The following is a 20978-nucleotide window of genomic DNA, read 5'->3' as shown; positions in this document are numbered from 1 at the left end:
CCTGTATAACACACCACCTGTATAACAGGCCACCTGTATAACAGACCACCTGTATAACAGGCCACCTGTATAACAGACACCCTGTATAACACACCACCTGTATAACACACCACCTGTATAACAGACCACCTGTATAACACACCACCTGTATAACAGGCCACCTGTATAACAGACCACCTGTATAAAACACCACCTGTATAACAGGCCACCTGTATAACACGCCACCTGTATAACCGGCCACCTGTATAACAGACCACCTGTATAACAGACCACCTGTATAACACACCACCTGTATAACAGGCCACCTGTATAACAGGCCACCTGTATAACAGACCACCTGTATAAAACACCACCTGTATAACAGGCCACCTGTATAACACGCCACCTGTATAACCGGCCACCTGTATAACAGACACCCTGTATAACAGACCACCTGTATAACAGGCCACCTGTATAACACACCACCTGTATAACACACCACCTGTATAACACACCACCTGTATAACAGACACCCTGTATAACAGACCACCTGTATAACAGGCCACCTGTATAACACACCACCTGTATAACACACCACCTGTATAACACACCACCTGTATAACCGGCCACCTGTATTAAGAGACTACTTATATGCTACACTTACCCTGGGAGATAACATGGTGAACCTCTGAAGGTGGTCTCTTAGATGTGATCAAGGAAGCTACATGGAGTCATGCTTTTAATATCTAAACAAATATCTGCAACATAAAAAATTCTAGGTTTCTTTATTGAATTGATCTCTTTTAATCCCAATAGGGTAGAGATTCTATTAATCAATAATATAAACTTCCTTTTTTCACTTTAATTCTGATAGTTAATGGATTTCAGTACATTGCAAGGAATGGAAAATATTAACGTTATTGTTTCATATTAATAAAACTGTTTTCACGAGATGGAAAGCTTGTGTATGTATGCTATAATATCACATCTGATACTACAAATATCCTGATGTAGAATTAAGTGTGTATTGGAGTCGTGTAGTTGTCATCCAGACAAAAATAACATAGTTTTTAGAGTAGGTACTAAACAGACATTAGATAATCAATATACATAAAGATTCTTCTTCACAACTAACGATTTGTCGTTTACTTTCTATTTTCAGATCTATACCGATTGGGCAAACCATTATTTGGAGAAGGCTCGGAACAAGCGCTTTATCAGCGACCTCCAGCAAGATGTCACTGATGGGGTGCTTCTTGCCGATGTAATTGAGGCTGTCAGTGAGTATATATTCTTAGATTTCCTATTCTTCTCTCGTGGGAAGGCTTTTGTATGGATGTATATTGCCTGGAAAGCCAGTCTCCCTGTGATAAAGTAGCCACATTCTTGTATCAAAGGTCAATAAATGCAGACTCAGCAATACATTATTGGCCTCCTCCTGGAGTTTCATCAAAGCTCTAAATGTTTTCTTGTAGAGCTACTAAATGGATCATGTACCTAGAAAAGCAGACACATGTATTCTGTCTCTCTTCAGCATCACACGAATAGTTAGAAACATTACAGGCCCTCAATGGAGAAGGAGAATTGAAAAGTCACATGATCAGTTAACATATTTGATATTTTAGCTCACCTGCCTGAAACAGATGCGCGATACAGGCCCATTTGGCCTCTTGTTTTGGTGTTTTTTAATGTAATCTTAGCTATTAACTCAATGATTAAAGTTTGTGTTAGCATATTGCAATTTTGATAAATCAATATCAATCATCAGGCAATTTATTTCAATGATGAAAAATAAAAAGTTTTTCAGTTCTCCTACAGATATGTATTATTTAAAACACGGGACATGAGGGAAAACAATTGTCTGTAGTCCTACTTACTGGATCTATTGGTCTGTGTTTAGGAAACCTAAATTTGGTGCTTCAGACACGCTTGTCTTGATTACTATCATATAGATCTCTGACCCAGCATGGGTTTTCTTGTCTAGTTCCCTCTGGCCTTTCTGGTGTTTTTAGACACAAAAAGACCTTAACCAAAACCATCCTTAAATGATTCAAGCTGTTGATAGAATGTTTACAATACAAAACCAGACCAAACCTTGACCAGTATGACTGAGATTATATAATGTAACCTTTTCAGACTAAACAGCTGTCAATTTAGAGAGTTTATCTATGTTTAAAGATAATACAGGGTCTGGTTTATACTGGTTTACATATTATACAGGGTCTGGTTTATACAGATTTACAGATTATACAATATCTGGTTTATACAGGTTTACAGATTATACTGGGTCTGGTTTATACAGATTTACAGATTATACAGGGTCTGGTTTATACAGATTTACAGATTATACAGGGTCTGGTTTATACTGGTTTACATATTATACAGGGTCTGGTTTATACAGGTTTACATATTATACAGGGTCTGGTTTATACAGGTTTACATATTATACAGGGTCTGGTTTATACAGGTTTACAGATGAAACAGGGTCTGGTTTATACAGATTTACAGATTATACAGGGTCTGGTTTATACAGGTTTACAGATTATACAGGGTCTTGATTAAAACAGGTTTACAGATTATACATGGTCTGATTAAAACAGGTTTACAAATTATACAGGTCTGATTTAAATAGGTTTACAGATTACACAGGGTCTGGTTTATACAGGTTTACAGATTATACAGGGTCTGGTTTATACAGGTTTACATATTATACAGGGTCTGGTTTATACAGGTTTACAGATGAAACAGGGTCTGGTTTATACAGATTTACAGATTATACAGGGTCTGGTTTATACAGGTTTACAGATTATACAGGGTCTTGATTAAAACAGGTTTACAGATTATACATGGTCTGATTAAAACAGGTTTACAAATTATACAGGGTCTGATTTAAACAGGTTTACAGATTACACAGGGTCTGGTTTATACAGGTTTACAGATTATACAGGGTCTGGTTTATACAGGTTTACAGATTATACAGGGTCTAGTTTATACAGGTTTACAGATTATACAGGGTCTGATTAAAACAGGTTTACAGATTATACAGGGTCTGGTTTATACAGATTTACAGATTATACAGGGTCTGGTTTATACAGATTTACAGATTATACAGGGTCTGGTTTATACTGGTTTACATATTATACAGGGTCTGGTTTATACAGGTTTACATATTATACAGGGTCTGGTTTATACAGGTTTACATATTATACAGGGTCTGGTTTATACAGGTTTACAGATGAAACAGGGTCTGGTTTATACAGATTTACAGATTATACAGGGTCTGGTTTATACAGGTTTACAGATTATACAGGGTCTTGATTAAAACAGGTTTACAGATTATACATGGTCTGATTAAAACAGGTTTACAAATTATACAGGTCTGATTTAAATAGGTTTACAGATTACACAGGGTCTGGTTTATACAGGTTTACAGATTATACAGGGTCTGGTTTATACAGGTTTACATATTATACAGGGTCTGGTTTATACAGGTTTACAGATGATACAGGGTCTGGTTTATACAGATTTACAGATTATACAGGGTCTGGTTTATACAGGTTTACAGATTATACAGGGTCTTGATTAAAACAGGTTTACAGATTATACATGGTCTGATTAAAACAGGTTTACAAATTATACAGGGTCTGATTTAAACAGGTTTACAGATTACACAGGGTCTGGTTTATACAGGTTTACAGATTATACAGGGTCTGGTTTATACAGGTTTACAGATTATACAGGGTCTAGTTTATACAGGTTTACAGATTATACATGGTCTGATTAAAACAGGTTTACAGATTATACAGGGTCTGGTTTATACAGGTTTACAGATTATACAGGGTCTGATTAAAACAAGTTTACTGATTATACATGGTCTGATTAAAAGAGGTTTACATATTATACATGGTCTGATTAAAAGAGGTTTACATATTATACATGGTCTGATTAAAACAGGTTTACATATTATACAGGGTCTGGTTTATACAGGTTTACAGATTATACAGGGTCTGGTTTATACAGGTTTAAAGATTATACATGGTCTGATTAAAAGAGGTTTACATATTATACATGGTCTGATTAAAACAGGTTTACATATTATACAGGGTCTGGTTTATACAGGTTTACAGATTATACAGGGTCTGGTTTATACAGGTTTACAGATTATACATGGTCTGATTAAAAGAGGTTTACATATTATACATGGTCTGATTAAAACAGGTTTACATATTATACAGGGTCTGGTTTATACAGGTTTACAGATTATACATGGTCTAGTTTATACAGGTTTACAGATTATACATGGTCTGATTAAAACAGGTTTACAGATTACACAGGGTCTGGTTTATACAGGTTTACAGATTACACAGGGTCTGGTTTATACAGGTTTACAGATTATACAGGGTCTGGTTTATACAGGTGTACAGATTATATGGTCTGATTAAAAAGGTTGATAGATTATACAATATCTTGTTAATACAGGGTTTATAGATTATACAGGGTCTGGTTAAAACAGGTTTATATATCATACATAGTCTGATTAAAACAGATTTACATATTATACAGTGTCTGGTTTAAAACAGGTTTACAGATTACACAGGGTGTGGTTTATACAGGTTAACAGATTATACAGAGTGTGTTATATACAGGTTTACATATTAGACAGTAAGGAAGGCTTCGGGTTCTGTCCCCTGGTCAAGACCTACCAGAATTAATAAAAATTGTAGTTGCTTGCGCTACTCCTGCTTGGAAGTGGGACAACTGATTCGCTGGTTGTCAGCTTCACAAAGAGACAAACAAAAGCATACTGCAACATTCAAACACATACACAAATACATTACATTCATGCATACTACAAATAGGTGAGGCTGAACACAGGAGAGGCTGTCCTAAAATGACCATATCGGTTCTATTTCACATACATGTGTAGTAGTCATCAGGCCTAAGGGAGGTAACTCCTATTAGCTGTATAGCAGACATTCAGATTTAGTGTATTGATGATCAATATAACCAACATCAAGATTTGATGTCCTTCACCAGAATAATAAACAGTGTGATTAATCAGTCTATCGTAAACGTCTCGCTCAGAACATGTTCTATCTAGATCAGAACAGCCCTGTACACCTCAGCTGCTAATGGCAATTATTACTCACGCATAGCCGGGGAGGGGGATGTGTGCTTCCTCAACCAAGATATGTTGTGTATCAACTTAATCAGAAACATTTGTCTTCCACACCTGGGTGAGGGGCACATCTTTATACCATTTGTGTAGAATTTTGTTTGAAGTCATCAATAGCGTTAATTTGTTACGTTCCTGGTCTGTTTACAGTTTTTCATTATTTTACAGTTTTTTTCTCATTATGAGGAATCTCCATGGATTGTGGCATTCCAGATTGTAAATGTTTTTTATAAACAAGATGAAGGCACCTGGAAAGTGTTTCAGCCATAATTTTTTAATTAGGATCTGCGTGTTAGATCAAGAGATGAGTCAGACTCCGATTAGGCATAAGGTACTTGTTGGAGGTCTGGAACAATCTTTTTTTGACATAGGCAATTTATTTTGTGTGTAGGAGTCCAAAAAATTATTCATATGGAAAAAGATACTTAAAACATTTCATTAGGTTTACTATTTTGTTCAAATAAACATTCAGCTTTTTATTGAAACAATTCTTCAAATTGAAATACATCACAAATAATGATGCCAAATTATCGCGTTTAATTCATATTATCAGTTTACAGTGGTGCTTTATGACTAATTAGTCATAATGAGAGAGAAAGCAGACCAGAAAAAGCATGGGATTTGGGTTGAGGGAATAATTGACAGTTTTTGCCCAACTTCTACTAAGTCTATTGCCACAACTGTATCTTTTAGCCGTTCTTTGACAGGTTTTAACTTTGTTGGACTGCTTTGGTTCATAATTAAGCTGAATTAGTTCTAGCTGCATGTGTCCATGTGTAATTCCTAGACCTACTCATCAGAAATGTATTACAAATATTTGTTATGTTGTCTGTCTGTCTGTCTGTCTGACTGTCCATCCAGACTATCATCTACAATAAGATAGTGCCTGGTAATAGGCTCACCATTGTATAAGGCAGTTCAGTAAAACATTAATTTGATTGCCCTGTAATAAGCCCATCCCCTACTTTGAATCAAAAGTGTTGGCTCCCTGGACTTATTACAGGATAAATATGGCAGATTTTTTAGGTCGCTGTTTCTCATTATAAAACAAGATAATACAGCAATTGAAAGCATGCAGACATGTCATAATTAGAATTATAGTAGCATCAGTCTAAACTGTGACTTTTTTATTGATGTGTAGATTCATTTCTAACCTTTTCTAATCTTTGATTTTTGTGTGTGTCCAAACTGGTATGTCTTGAGGAGCTGTAAGTCTGAAAAATGAACCTGTGTAATGAGGTCTGGTAGTTTTGTACAGTGTACCAGTAAAATAGTGGATGGCTGATGCTTCCCAATATATGTTTGATTTAATTTGTTCCTGAACATGATTTTATGAGGAAGCAGCCATAAAGATAAGTGTACCTTAAACAACTGATGATCCTAGATTGACTTTAAGGGTCACAAATATCACTTACTACAAATACAAGTATTTTGGAAAATGGCAGTGATTGCTTCATTTTCTGCCTACTTGAAAAGAAAGTCATTTTTTATTTCGAAAAATTTATCTTAATATCAATCTGAATTACCATTTATCTAAATCAATAAGATGTTAATAGACTATAACAGTTCCGATAGTCTGTATCACTTAAAAGCTTGTTGATAGTCTGCATCTCTTGAGTGTTTGAAAGATAAGAAAATCCAGAGTGTTTTTATGTAGTTCCATTTGACATAGATTTATTCTCCCTGTGTTTTACAGTATATTCTGTATTTTCAAGTGTGTGCATGGGTTTGAAGTATCTGAGATTTCTCGAAAATTTTAAATGAAACATGTAACACAATTTAGAGAAGTTTCATCAGAAAAGCTACTTTTATGGCCTTCGTCCTTCTATACTGGTGGTCGTTATATTTTGCTCAATCTATAAGGTATTGGGCCTACACAACCTCAACTGAGATCTTGTGTGTTGTGGTTTGATCCCTTCCCAGGTTTGTTCATGTTTCTGAGGAAATTAAGATTAAAGGTTAATTTTCTGTTTGGGTAGTATCCTTGGACAAGAGCCATCACTCCATTTGTTCAGGATAACGGGCAAATTCTGACTTGTGTTTCACAGTAAGCTAGTCACCATCTATTTCATTGAGACCCCACAAAATTACCTGACTGTTCACTAGGCAATAAACCTAGCAGACATTAATTTACAGTTGTCTCTTCTTACATGATTTAGTTGTTGATTTCAATTCTGTTTAAGTATAATGTGAACATGGATCTTCATAACTATCAAAGTAATGGTTTGGAAGGTCCATTGTTCCATATTTTTGAGCCATCTAAATACCAAGGTCATTGTTTCATCTTTTAGAGTTATCTAAATACCAAGGTCATTGTTTCATCTTTTGAATGCCAATGTTTCATCTTTTAGAGTTATCTAAATTCTAATGTCAATGTTTCTACCTCTGGAGTCATTTAAATTCCTGAATATCACTGCTACAGTCACTTTGTTAGAGGGGGCTGGTAAGGGACAGCATTGCTTAAGCAATACCCAGTATGCTTGTGTTTGAATTGTGATTGTTCTTAACATTATTACAACGAGGAAAAGATTTATTCTCAGACAGGTCTATTGGCCAAAAAGTCTACAACAACTAAAACTCATGCATGGGCATGCTAAATCAATTTCCTTTCCAGAAAACAAAAACAAACAAAAAATCCCATAAATATCCAATTGGAAAAATTTTGTATTTCGATCAGTAATCTTAGCCCACAGCTGACAAACAGTAATCATATTGACAGACCTATACATTGCCTTGTACCATTCAGAACAGGAAACGGTGCAGCTCTCTGGTGATATTCAATTTCCATGCAGAAATCCTCTACATTCTTTCAAAGGAAACATAACCTGAAAATCTCTCGCTCTCAATCCCCATTTCATCAATGTGGACTTGCCTCAGTGCTAGTTATTTGGGTAAGGGGATTTTCAGTGAGGATTTATAACGTCAGAAGAGTTTTGCAGATAATGTTTCGGTGTTTAAATATCTCAAGGTATTTGACATGCTCTGTCCCTATCCTTTAAATCCTTTACAGAACATACTGTGGTTTCTGGAGGTCATGACTTTGGATCATACAACTGTTGGATTATATACAGAAGATGCCGGAAGAAAATTTTTCCCCTGTAACTTGATACAAAACTACTGTTTTGTTAATCTGTGAATAATCTTTCAGTTTGTCTTCTATTTCTGCCTTCGTTTTTAAAAGGAAACCAAATGCACCGTTCTACAATTCCTTAGATTTCTGTGTATGTATGTTCATGATATAAATAGTTTATGCATTTGGACAAGCAAATTCCTGCTAGATGCTACTTATAGTAAAACCTGTAACATTTTCACTGCTTCCTCCACAAAATAAAAATGATTGGTTGACTGTCAGTTAAGATTGGTTGTTTTCTTGTCGGCCTTTATTAGATAAAGTTTACAATTTCACCTGGACAGAGAACCTACTGATAACTGTTTACTGGCAAGGCTCCAGGAACTCTTCTCTGTTGGAGGGAGAAACAGGCCCACTGCATTTCATTGTGCATGCTGCACTAGAAACATACATCCAGTGATAATCACCGTCAGCTTGTACACTGTAAAATGTCTTACTGTGTGCTTCACCGATTTACTGATTGCTAATAGTGACGAGTAAACTGATCCTGAAGGCCACCATCAGTGACTGTTGGTTGTGTGTTTTATTATCCAAATTGTCCGAATTTACAGACTCGGCTCTCTAAATCAGACCCATCATTTTCATACTGCATGGGCACCTGAACATCCACGGTGTCCGGCAGATGTATTTTATGCATCATACTACTGGCTTTGTCTATAATTCGTGGATGAGATCAGTTTTTCAACAGTGCAGCAACTCTACTGTCCGTCTTGTACAAGTGTTTTCAAAATCATTTTCCTAATATTCAAGTCAGTGACCTGAGCTATTCACATCACTATCATGTTTTACAATCGGCTTACAGGTGCTTCCATAGGACAGTAGAAAATTGTTTTATGAAAGAAAGAAAACCAGTTGTTCATCAAGTTTTACAATCTACATATAAATGTTTCCAAAACAATAGAAAAATGCTGTATGAAATGAAAGAAAAAAAGGTTGTTATCAGTTATTGGCATTTTAAACAAGTACTTAGTAGATTTTTTCATTAAAGCATTTTGTTTTGGTCCAAAAGATTTTGAAGCAAAGAACCAAAATTTGTTTTATTAATATTTTGTCTTTACATATATACAATTTGATTAATAATCTATTTAAGATTAAAATTCACATGACGTATAAAGTGTGCCTTTTTTGTTTGTTTTACTTTATTAACATTCTGGAGTCTAAATGTTTGCCCCATGAGAAAAACCAGGTCCAATATTTTTCTGTTGTTAGATGTTTTCAGTATCAATTTGATCTTAAGTCAGCCACTTCCCTACTCTGGTGTCTCTGGTGTTTGTAAATTTGAGGGAGGGAAACTTAAAGAGGATGTTTTTATTGTCTAATGAGGGATAGGACAACTTGTAAAAACCCAGTTGAGGATTTGTGTACAAAGCTGATGAGAATAAATATAGTTTAGTTGGGTCAACTTGCCAAATGACCTTTATATCAAAGTGAAATTCCTAAGCAATGTGTTGTTTGAAATGAAAGGATTGTTTTTAAGAATTTTGTCTTCTTGTGTTTCTGATAGAACTGTGTTGTGTCAGATTTTATGCCCAGGTTTTCAGACATTTTGAACAGTCATATCCCGATGTTTTGCCAATAACTTTTGACCTTGAATTCCTCCGCATCACCTTTGGCAGTAAGTTAATTTTCTTGGCATATTGATATTGGTATTATTTTCAAATTTGATATGTTGTTTAGTTTTAATTATATTTTTGATAATTCTCAAAGTCACTAACCATTATACACATTTATAGTATATTCACTCGCCAATTTAGAAAAATAATCTTTTTCCTACAACATTGTTAGGTGGTATCGTTATATTAAACCTTCAAACATTATGTAAGCACTGAAATTGTGTGTGAACAACAAAACCTTAGAGAGAAGTTTTGAAAATATGCATAATAAAAAAAAGAAAAAAAATGAAAAATTGGAAGAATTCTTGACTTAAGAAAGCTTTTTTTTTCAAGTTAAGTTGACCTTTGTAGATGTGCAACAACGTTCTTTTATCGTAAGTTCTGATGCTATTTTGGCAAAGAGTTTGACAGTATTAAGGCAAATGTTAACACCTGGCAAGGAACAGACATTTTCTGGTAGCAGACGTCCACATGTGCATCGTTTACCTTCATCAGACAATATGGAATCTATTTCCTTGAAGAGGATTTGTAAGTTTGTCAGATTGGAGCAATGTTGATTGAAATCAAACATATCTGACATGGGTTTACTAGGAAAATCTACCATTCTGTTTCCTGTCTGTGAGTTATAAATATTCTGACATTTTGTAAACACCAATGCACTAAACCTGCTGGTAGATGTATTTAGTATTTGGAGTTGGCATGCGATGCCATAATATTTGTAGAAATTATGGGCAGTCTGGTAGTGTTTTAAAGTATAGCAGTCAAATAAGGCATACATTAACCTTCAAAATTCAAAATAAAGTACATGCATATATCACTTATGTTATTCTGATTAATTGATTATCAGTCATTGTACCCCTGACTATGACTATCAATCATGATTCCGTCTGATTGATCATGGTTTAACTAAAACAAGGACATTTTCAGGAGCTTTTCAGTTTACAGAGCTAGGACTTAATAGAAAAAAAAAAATCATTGGGGCTTATTTAAAGACAGCATTCCTGCTATTCTTTGATTTATGATACAGGGGGCTTATTTACAAGCAACAATAAGGGGGGTAGGGGTGGTGTTGGGGCTTGATTGGGGCTTATTTACAGGCAACAATAGGGGGGGGGGCTTGATTGGGGCTTATTTACAGGCAACAATCCTGCTTGTCTTTGATTTATGATACAGGGGGCTTATTTACAAACAACAATAAGGGGGTGGGGTGGGGGGCTTGATTGGGGCTTATTTACAAGCAACAATAAGGTGGGTTGATTGGGGCTTATTTACAGGCAACAATAGGGGGGGGGGGCTTGATTGGGGCTTATTTACAGGCAACAATAGGGGGGGGGGGCTTGATTGGGGCTTATTTACAGGCAACAATAAGGGGGGGGGCTTGATTGGGGCTTATTTACAGGCAACAATAGGGGGGGATTATTGGGGCTTATTTACAGGCAACAATCCTGCTTGTCTTTGATTTATGATACAGGGGGCTTATTTACAAGCAACAATAAGGGGTGGGGGGTGGGGTGGGGCTTGATTGGGGCTTATTTACAGTCAACAATAGGGGGGGGGGGGGCTTGATTGGGGCTTATTTACAGGCAACAGTCCTGCTTGTCTTTGATTTATGATACAGGGGGCTTATTTACAAGCAACAATAAGGGTGGGGTGGGGTGGAATGGGGCTTGATTGGGGCTTATTTACAAGCAACAATAAGGGGGGCTTGATCAGGGCTTATTTACAGGCAACAATAGGGGGGCTTGATTGGGGCTTATTTACAGGCAACAATAGGGGGGGCTTGATTGGGGCTTATTTACAGGCAACAATCCTGCTTGTCTTTGATTTATGATAGAGGAGGCTTATTTAGAGGAGGGGGGGAGGGGGGGCTTTTTGGGGGGTAGAGGTTTATTTGTGGATAAATATGGTATTATTACACAGATAGTTGGTAAATAAAAACCCTCAATGAAAATATAACTACAAAAAGAGGTGATATGGCCCAGAGGAATACAAGGGATGCAATTGATGAGGGGGACAATGAGCTATTCATCAGATGGAATTCATTCTGTGTACAGAGGTGTAGAGAAGATGAAAGGTTTTGTTTACAAATGACCATGACGGTGACATTAAAGATCAAAGGCGGATATTGATTATATCATACAATAGCTTTGATTGGATCTCTGTACAGGTAATTCAATATGATGATATGTTGACATTTCAAACAAACGGTATTAACTGTTATCGTTAAATAATTCAATTAGAAAACTAACATCCTTATTTAGAATGACTACTTCTCTACATAACGTCAGTTTTAGTATAAATGTTCTTTATAAGCAAGTCCATCTTTTGATTATGCTGTGTGTGTTGACCCAATATTGGATCATTCAATATCTGTTTGTGTAAAGAAATATTAGACTAAAGTAAATATTACTATTTACTTATTACAAATCCTGGTGATTAGATAGAAACACTATACTCACATTTATTGGATACTCATAAAAAACATCAGTTAAAGTAAACAAAACAAAAAATATCATTGAAGGAAAATAATGATTGTTGAAGTGTTGGCTGTTATTTTGTTATCAGAGGTTTTATATTGATTCAAAGTAAATTTTACGATTGTTAGGAATTTTCTAAATCAGGTAAATTGGTTCTCAAAGGTATTTTTTTCGCAGGATTACCTGACTACCTTAATCTTATACATTAATCCCATGTGTCATTCTCATTCGTGTTGCTTGCCAGCTTACAGAGGAAAAATCGTCCTTTAAGTATTTTTCTCTTCCACAATGAGTGTTGCCTGATTAAAATAAAAGGCATGATCTTGGTCATTCTGACTCTTGTATATATGAAACGACAGAAGTAACATGAATGCCCTTTTTATTATTAATTTTGGTGACATTCAAACAGTTGACTGGTTATAAAGAAATCTACTGATTTGCCTTAACTAATGGACTTGGCTTTATCGAGGTGAGATATGATAACAGGCAATGTAGGGGAAATGATAACAAATGCTTTGTAATTGTCCTGCAATAAGCCCACCCCTAGGTAAATGTCTTGCAATAAGCCCACCTCTATATAATTGTCCTGCAGAAAGCCCACAACTTGATAATTGTCCTGCAATAAGGCCACCACTATATAATTATCCTTCAGTAAGCCCACCACTACATAATTGTCCTGCATCAAGCTGATCACTATATAATTGTCTGGCAGTTAAGCCCATCACTATGTAATTGCCCTGCAATAAGCCCACAACTATATAATTGTCCTGCAATAAGCCCACCACTACATAATTGTCCTGCAGTAAGCCCATCCCTATGTTATTGTGCTGCAATTAGCTCACCCCCTACTTAATTGTCAAAATCGGTGTATTGGCCCCTTTTAGAAAAAAAATTATCAACAAATTGATTGAAAGTGAAAATAATCATTGATTTAATATTGTTGCATATTTGAGACTCTGGCTTGAGGAAGTTGATCATATTAAGGGTGCTTGTGCCATGTTTTTGACAAAACTGGGAAAGAAGAAAATTGTGGCAATTCTTAATATTTCGCAAAAGAATGACAAACAAAATATTGTCAGAGTTAAAACAGAGAATTTAAAACAGACAAAGTCTGATTAAATTAGATTGTAAAAATTGTTTGTATATACAGGTTGTCTTCAAACCAAATCAGATTATTGGTAGTATCTATGATAAAATATGATTGATGAAGAATTGATCAATCCACTTTGACAAAGAGCTTGGGATTTTTACCTGTATTAGCTGTGTGTTGCTTGGCAAGGTGAAAAGCTCTGTAATCAAACTCCCAGGTGTTCAATTGGAGCAGGTAAAAATTGTAAATATTATGTCAGGTGAAAGTGTTTGTTTGAAGGAAACAAAGCGATACATGTTTGAATGAGTCATGGAAATGGAAATGAAAACCATTATATCACCACTATATGATGTTATATGATGGCAAAAACCGCTGTCACCCTGGAAACATCACTGTGGTCATGGAAAACAGATTTTTTATGTTGCAATTTAGAGTAACTATCAATATGTGTTTGGTACAATAAAGTAAAAGATATGATATTGATGACATTTCTGCTTTATAACTTGCTTTAATTGTCAGTAAAGGTGTTTTATGCAAATTATCAAATACTGTATATAAAATTTGTTACCGAATCGAGTGATAACATTTTGTGTGACAAATATATCTTATTTTAAACGTACAACACTTTAGCTTGATAAGGACAACTAATATATTCATGAAAGCTTTCAACTTGAAATGAAAAATCATTATAAATCTTTTTAAGTGTTGTGTCTGCATGTCTATCAACACTAAAGAGCTCAAACATCGTCTTTTCTATTCCTTTCAGCTGATCTGGTCGGTTTTATTTCTGACAAAGTTAAATCATCAATTTCAAAAGTGCTTAGATATCTGCAAAACTGCTGAATTGTGAAATTCCACATGACGTACCAAATGTTGAGGTGTCTATATTAATCCCAGTTGCGTGTTTGCCTTTGTAAAAGTAGACCTGACCTTTTAAAAAGTTCTTTCAACATTATATACACTGAATAGTCATGGGTTTTTTTTGTATGAAAAAATTATTTAAGATGTAGGCAAAGGCAATTGCTCTCAACAGAGTTGTTGGAGACAGCATGTGGCTGACGACACTCGGAGGAGGATGTACTGTGCTTAATTGTGCATACTTTTTTGGTAATTCCTGAGGTCTTGTGTACTGCAAAGAGAATCTGCCAGAAACTTTCCTGGAACATCTCTTTGTGGGGTCATTTTGTAGCAATTTGCATCCAGATCTGATTAGTTAGCTGTCATCAGTTCACCGATCTTTGTTTGATCTGTAGATAAGCTGCTGCACTTTGTGAGCATAAGTCTGGGGCAGATCAAAGATTCTCGTTATAGGGGGTGTGATGGAACAAGTATCATTTTGGGATACATACCTTAATATATTGTGGAGCATACCCCTGTTTGGATTCTGTAGTAACTCGCCACACCAGTTGAGGGGTATAGAATTAAGAGTTATCTTCCGGTGGCTCTTGTAGGCCAAGCACCATACAGAGATGTAGCTAGACTTACCCTTATATGGTTTAGATACACTTGTTTTCCTACACTTAGATGGGAACCACGGAATGTACTTTATGACATCCTCACTTACCTTGTTCTTCCCATGAAGTTCTATCATACCTTTGTATTTTACTAGTAACACTTGATGACATCCTCACTTACCTTGTTCTTCCCATGAAGTTCTATCATACCTTTGTATTTTACTAGTAACACTTGATGACATCCTCACTTACCTTGTTCGTCCCATGACGTTCTATCATTGTATTTTACTAGTAACACTTTGTTGAGAGGAACAGGGTCAGACATATTAAAGTTACTTGAATTAGAACTCCAGGTCCCTGATTTAGCAATTAAAAGTTTTTGTTTATTGTGAAATCTTAATAAATATTCTGTATAATGTACTCTTATAGTCAACTGTCAATCATAAAATGAAAGTGTATGTGTTTTGTGTATTTTCACACAGAAATGAATTTCCTGAAGTTAAACAAAAATTCCTAGTATTTTGATATTTTTTGAATTCATTTATTGAACAGCAGACATCTGATAACAGGCTTCGCCTTTCTTATCAGAGGTGTTTAAAAAGTGATTTTTTTTATTTACAGTCAAACCTGCCTTAGCGACCACCTGAATTAAACGACTTCCTTTCATATGCGACCGTATTTTTTCCTCCCAGCGTTATTTACTATACTAGTGACCTGAATTAAGCGACTACCTGTCAGACGCGACTAACGACCATCATTTCCGTGTCCCAAATGCTGAAAAACGACTTTTTTCAGCGACTTTCCAAGTTTTAAAACAGAAGCAGAAGTCATAATCAAGAAGAAACCGGACGAACTTGTCTGCTTTCAAAGATTAAAAAATACTTCAGAAATGCATGAAATGTCTTATTCTGTCTCAAAAAATGTACTGAATTTATTATCTTTGCCCTGATAACACCCAGAAACGAACGAAACTACTTTACTTCTAAAGAATGAAAGGAGATGGGATATGGCGAAAAAAACGTCCTCGCCATTCAGACGATTTTCACGAAATTTTGATAGATAAAAATACAAACATTTGCTTGAGAAGTATGAAAAAGAGTGAATAAACAGTTAACTTACTGTTTAACTGAAATTTATGTTCTTTTTGAGACATTAGGACAGATATTTGCCAGTTAAAAACGTCTCCATCGTTATGAAGGAAATGCAGTTACGTAACTAATAATCCGGACGGAAGTCCGGACCAGAAATTCAGGAATGAAAAAAAAAAAAATTTGTGTGTAAATGTATCCGGCACTGGATATAATCAAATGAGCCATTCAAACTCTTTGATTATTTTTTGTATTCTAAAATAAAAAAGATAATTGTAACATGCTAAAAGAATTTAAATATATATATTAATGAAAATAAAAGAAACTGAATTAAATTTATAAAAATAAATATTGTACTACATATGTAGAAATGGGGATATTTTTATATATTATCCATTATTATAAATATTTTATTTCATTAAGTGAATAGTGATTTTTCTTCTTCTTTTTTTTTCTTTTATTTTCCTCAAGAGGTCTCTAACAGATTTGATTATATTCACAATCTTAATTGTTGACTGAGGTAATTCCTTTTCAAATATGTACTAATACTTGTAGCTGACAAATATTACATATGTGGCAGAATAATTATGAACTTTCCTTTTCGGGTCATTTTCTTTGAACCTGGATTAAGAGACCACCTGTCATATGTGACCTTTTTTATTGACTCCCTTGAAAGGTCACATATGACAGGTTTGACTGTAATTTAAGCCTGAAATATGTTTTTCTCTTTTCAATTTTTTTCCTTTTAACTTTGTACTGGCTTGACACAATACGGAGCATATTATAACCATATCTCTTTGACTCCAACCAAGTTTTCAATATTTCATAATTTCTGTTTTGTTTTGTAGCTAACGAGAAAGTGAAAGACATTAAAAGCAAGCCAAAGAACTCAGCACAGATGGTAAGTGTTCATTAAAATTTAAATTTCACAAATTATTAGTCCCATTGTTTGTTTCATTACATGTGAATAGACCATGCATAAGTACTCGCATGACTGAATTTCCTTCCATAGATTTTGTGAAGCGTATCCATGTGGACTATTTTGGATAATGGAACAAGATTTATAACAGTTTGAAGACTATTTCACAGTCAATTAGTTCAGAAAGGAACAGATAAGAAACCACTGCAGATAAGATACAAATTGTTATTGTATTGTAGCATTTGTAGTTTTTTTTTCCTTTTGAAAAAATTCCAGTTTACGCAATAAAATCATTATGATAGCTCCATAGAATAATATGTTATATTTTACTTATTTATAGCTTTTAAAGACCAAGTTTGTAATGGATATGAGTAACGCTAGATATTTTTTTATTTGACATTCTTTAAACACTTGTTCCCAGAATACTATTTATGATAAAATTCAATATCTTCCATTTGTATTTTTTTCCCTGAATGAAAATATTCAGTTTTCATATTGCATGCTGAAAGAAATGAATTTTTTGCAAACAAAACCAAGGTTTGGTTTTGGTTTGCAATGGCAAGATTGTCGCACAGCATGTGTCGTGTTTAAGGAATGGTATAATCATCTCAAGGATGAACTGATGTAGAAAGAAAAATGGATCATGAACATGCAACTAGTATAATCTATTAGATTTGAAACAAACAGGTCAATTTTAACAATAACAAAAACCTAATTTGACCTAAATCTGGAAGAAGTTTTGTGCAATTATGTACATTAAAAAAAGACTACAAAGTTAGATATTTATTGAAATTTGATTTATTATTAATTTTACAAGGGGTTTGTTGGAAGGGGGGGGGGGGGGGGGGGGGGGGGGGGGGGTAAAAAAAGTATTACAGAACCAGGAATGCTCAATGATAAAATAATACTCAGTTATTTTATTGAATATGCATTAAATAATAAAAAAAAAAATTCTCATTTTCTTAAACACCCGAATGTCTGATGATGTTTCCACAATGGCGCTGAGGTTGCAGAAATCGACATTGATATTTATTCGGTATCAGCTAGACTTGATGGCTTATCATTAGAACATTTTCTATGCAATGACAAAATAACTTTCTCGTTCAGACAAAAGTAAGAGATCTTTCTGAATATCATGGAAATGATATTCAGAAAAACAATCATCTTGCAGTTCTTAAGAATAAAAACGAATCCATATTGAAGACAGTTAATCATCTGGATTAAAGGTCGAGACACACTGGACTATTCGCCGCCATCCTTCAGACCTGTTATTAGCGGTCCATGAGTGATTATTCCTACCTTCACAATTAGCTTCCGCAGCTTTAAATCTCCAAGTCAATTGAATAATTCCTCTCTGTATGGAAGCAGTATTCTGACTTGTATTTTGACTGAGATGTCTACGAACCATTCTGGATTTTGTTGATAATTAAATGTTTATTAGGTGTGTAATTATTTTGTTCTCTTAGAGTTAAAGGAAATACTTTAAAAGTGTTCAGGTATCTGCTAAATATAGTAAGTTGAAATCTCTTTGTCTACAAATGGGTGTTAATCATAGGGGCCGTGGTGGCTGAGTGGTTAAGGTGCGACACTTTATCACTAGCCCTCCACCTCGGGGTCGCGAGTTCGAAACACATGTGGGGCAGTTGCCTGGTACTGACATTAGGTCAGTGGTTTTTCTCCGGCTTTCCTCCACCTCCAAAACCAGGCAAGTCCTTAAATGACCCTGACTGTTAATAGGACATCAAATAAAATAAACCAAACCAAATTGTTATTCATTAGCCATTAAAATTGTCCTGTTTTCGTTCACGGCCCAAATCTTTTAAACATAAGATACACAACATTTTAAATATTAGGATTTAAAATTGAAAGAAAAATCATAATTGTTTCCAAAAAGGAAAATCATTCATATAGAGGTCCTTGCTTTGCGGTCTCTGCTGAGTTAGAAAATCTTGTAAATTGTTTTAGAGTTATCTGTTATCAACTTAGTGACTGAGGTCAGAGATATTGTTTATCATTCTGAGGGGATCCCCCAGAAAACCCATTAACTTTGACAGCCATCATCATCAGCAGGTTTAATTCTTCTCAGGGATTCTGCCCTAAATAACACATAGAATTTTATTCAGAGTAATGGCCCTTGGTTGAACTCTTCTTGTCTTTTTGAGAAAGTTGTTCTGATAATTTTAACATGTTATTCAGATACCAGGTTTAACATGTTATAAAGATACCAGATTTATCATGTGGTGGATAGACAACAAGTTATTAATACAAACAATATTATGCCTTTGAAAAATATTCTCTCCACTTGAGGAAAACATACATATCCATCAAGAAGTAATGGATTTGTTTGGTTTATCTCCTCATTAACAGCTGGTGTCATTTTGAGACATTGTTGTAGCTGGTGGCTACCATAGGCAGAACATTGATTTGGGGTAAATATAGGTTTTAAAGTGTAACTACTATGGATAATAAGAGTATTACTTAGGTGAAATACTGAATAATGATCTGAATATTGATTTTGAACAACTGTGTGACTAAATTAAATTGTTCACAAGTATTAATTAGGTAAAATATTTTCAAAGTGAATTAGATTTTAAATACTGATTTTAGACTTGTAAGAATGTAACAGCTTTCACTATGTATGTGTATATTTAGAGGTGAAATTTACATGTAAGTGATAGCTATTTCAGAGAGCAACAGGTTTAGATGTTGATTTCATCAGACCTGCATCAAGCATAGCTCTAAATGTACCAATATAATGTCAGAATTCACGTACAGTACATGTTCCAATATTGAGGTTTAACGTAAGCTTTGGGATATTATCAGAACAATTCCTGCTGTTAGAAATGTTATCGAGAATAATTTTGTAGGAATGTTGGGTTTCAAGAGGACAAGTGTATGGGAGGTATAGACACAGAATTCTATCTTATCTCGAGAAATGAAATATCACCTTTGCATATTTTCTGAGTCTAAGAGGAACACTTTCACTTTAAAAATAGATTTCAGAGATGAATCTTAGGGCATTTCAGTAACTTTTATATATTCTGTATGTTCTGCATATAGAACTAGGTTTAATTTAGTCAGGTAGTAATTGTATACATGACAAAGTCATACAAATCCACTGTTCCATAAAATAAACAAGTATATATTGATTACTCAGATATTCATTGAAACAGCATGTTCCTAAAACTTTTTAGTTCATGCTGAAATTAAATCTCTCATTCTTCTATCATCTGCTTGAAAATTGAAGAATTTTCCTACATGTGTCATTGTTCATTTGATTATAATGTTAACCCTTTCAAGTGAGGAAAAATTGAATAAAATTAAGTATTTGTAATACTGTCTTTATATTGATTAATACTGGGCTGTTTTAAGCACTACTTCTTACTGAACTCCAGTCTATTCCAGACTTCTATATATAGTAAAACTTGGTTATAACAAATATTCCACTAGACCATAGGAAATAGTTCGTTATATCCAAAATTTGTTGACGGATTTAAAATAAAAAGTTTGAGCTAAATTTGGAGATATCAACTAATTGTATGGTAATATGCAGAAACTTGTATGAAGCCTGTTGGTCTTAGTTTTACCATATATGTATAAATATTGATGATAGTATCTTTATTATCTCCCCTTCTTTTGCTATGGATTATGTCACAATGTTATGACTGAGACATTAAAAACAATATGTCCAAAGATGACCACTGATCGACTTAAGGCCTGAAAATGTCAACTGTACCTGCCAATTACCAAGTACCCATTTACAGTCAGCAGGGCAGATTTTAATGATAGTGCCCTATTACACTATCGGTCCGGGACTCGAACCCTGGACCTTAGAACTCTAGACGAACGCTCTAACCATTTGACCAACCCGTCCAGTCCAGTACTGTTACAATAAAATAATTAATGGACATAAGAGTATGAAATAAAATGTCTGAATATTTTATTCCTTGCATCATAATTATATTACTCTGCAGTACTACCCCTTAGGTACCTAAAATTACTAAACTGGAAATCAATTATGTGTTGAGGAACATATTTTGTTTTGGTTTGGA

At 34.7% G+C, this 20978-nt stretch overlaps 1 protein-coding gene across 1 annotated transcript in view; it reads left to right on the top strand.

Moving 5' to 3' along the window:
- The first annotated feature begins 1142 nt into the window (after positions 1–1142).
- Positions 1143–20978, top strand: part of LOC117327693 (neuron navigator 2-like) — a 229054-nt gene continuing 209218 nt past the window's right edge. Inside the window, 2 exon segments of the mRNA XM_033884802.1 lie at positions 1143–1259; positions 16856–16908. Of these exon segments, the coding sequence (XP_033740693.1) occupies positions 16906–16908 (3 nt within the window). The 5' untranslated portion in view covers positions 1143–1259; positions 16856–16905.

Source organism: Pecten maximus, chromosome 5 (assembly GCF_902652985.1).
Source record: "Pecten maximus chromosome 5, xPecMax1.1, whole genome shotgun sequence".
NCBI classification, from domain to species: domain Eukaryota; kingdom Metazoa; phylum Mollusca; class Bivalvia; order Pectinida; family Pectinidae; genus Pecten; species Pecten maximus.
The sequence above is the reverse complement of the archived record's forward strand: the minus strand, read 5'-3'. Positions and strand labels throughout refer to the sequence as shown.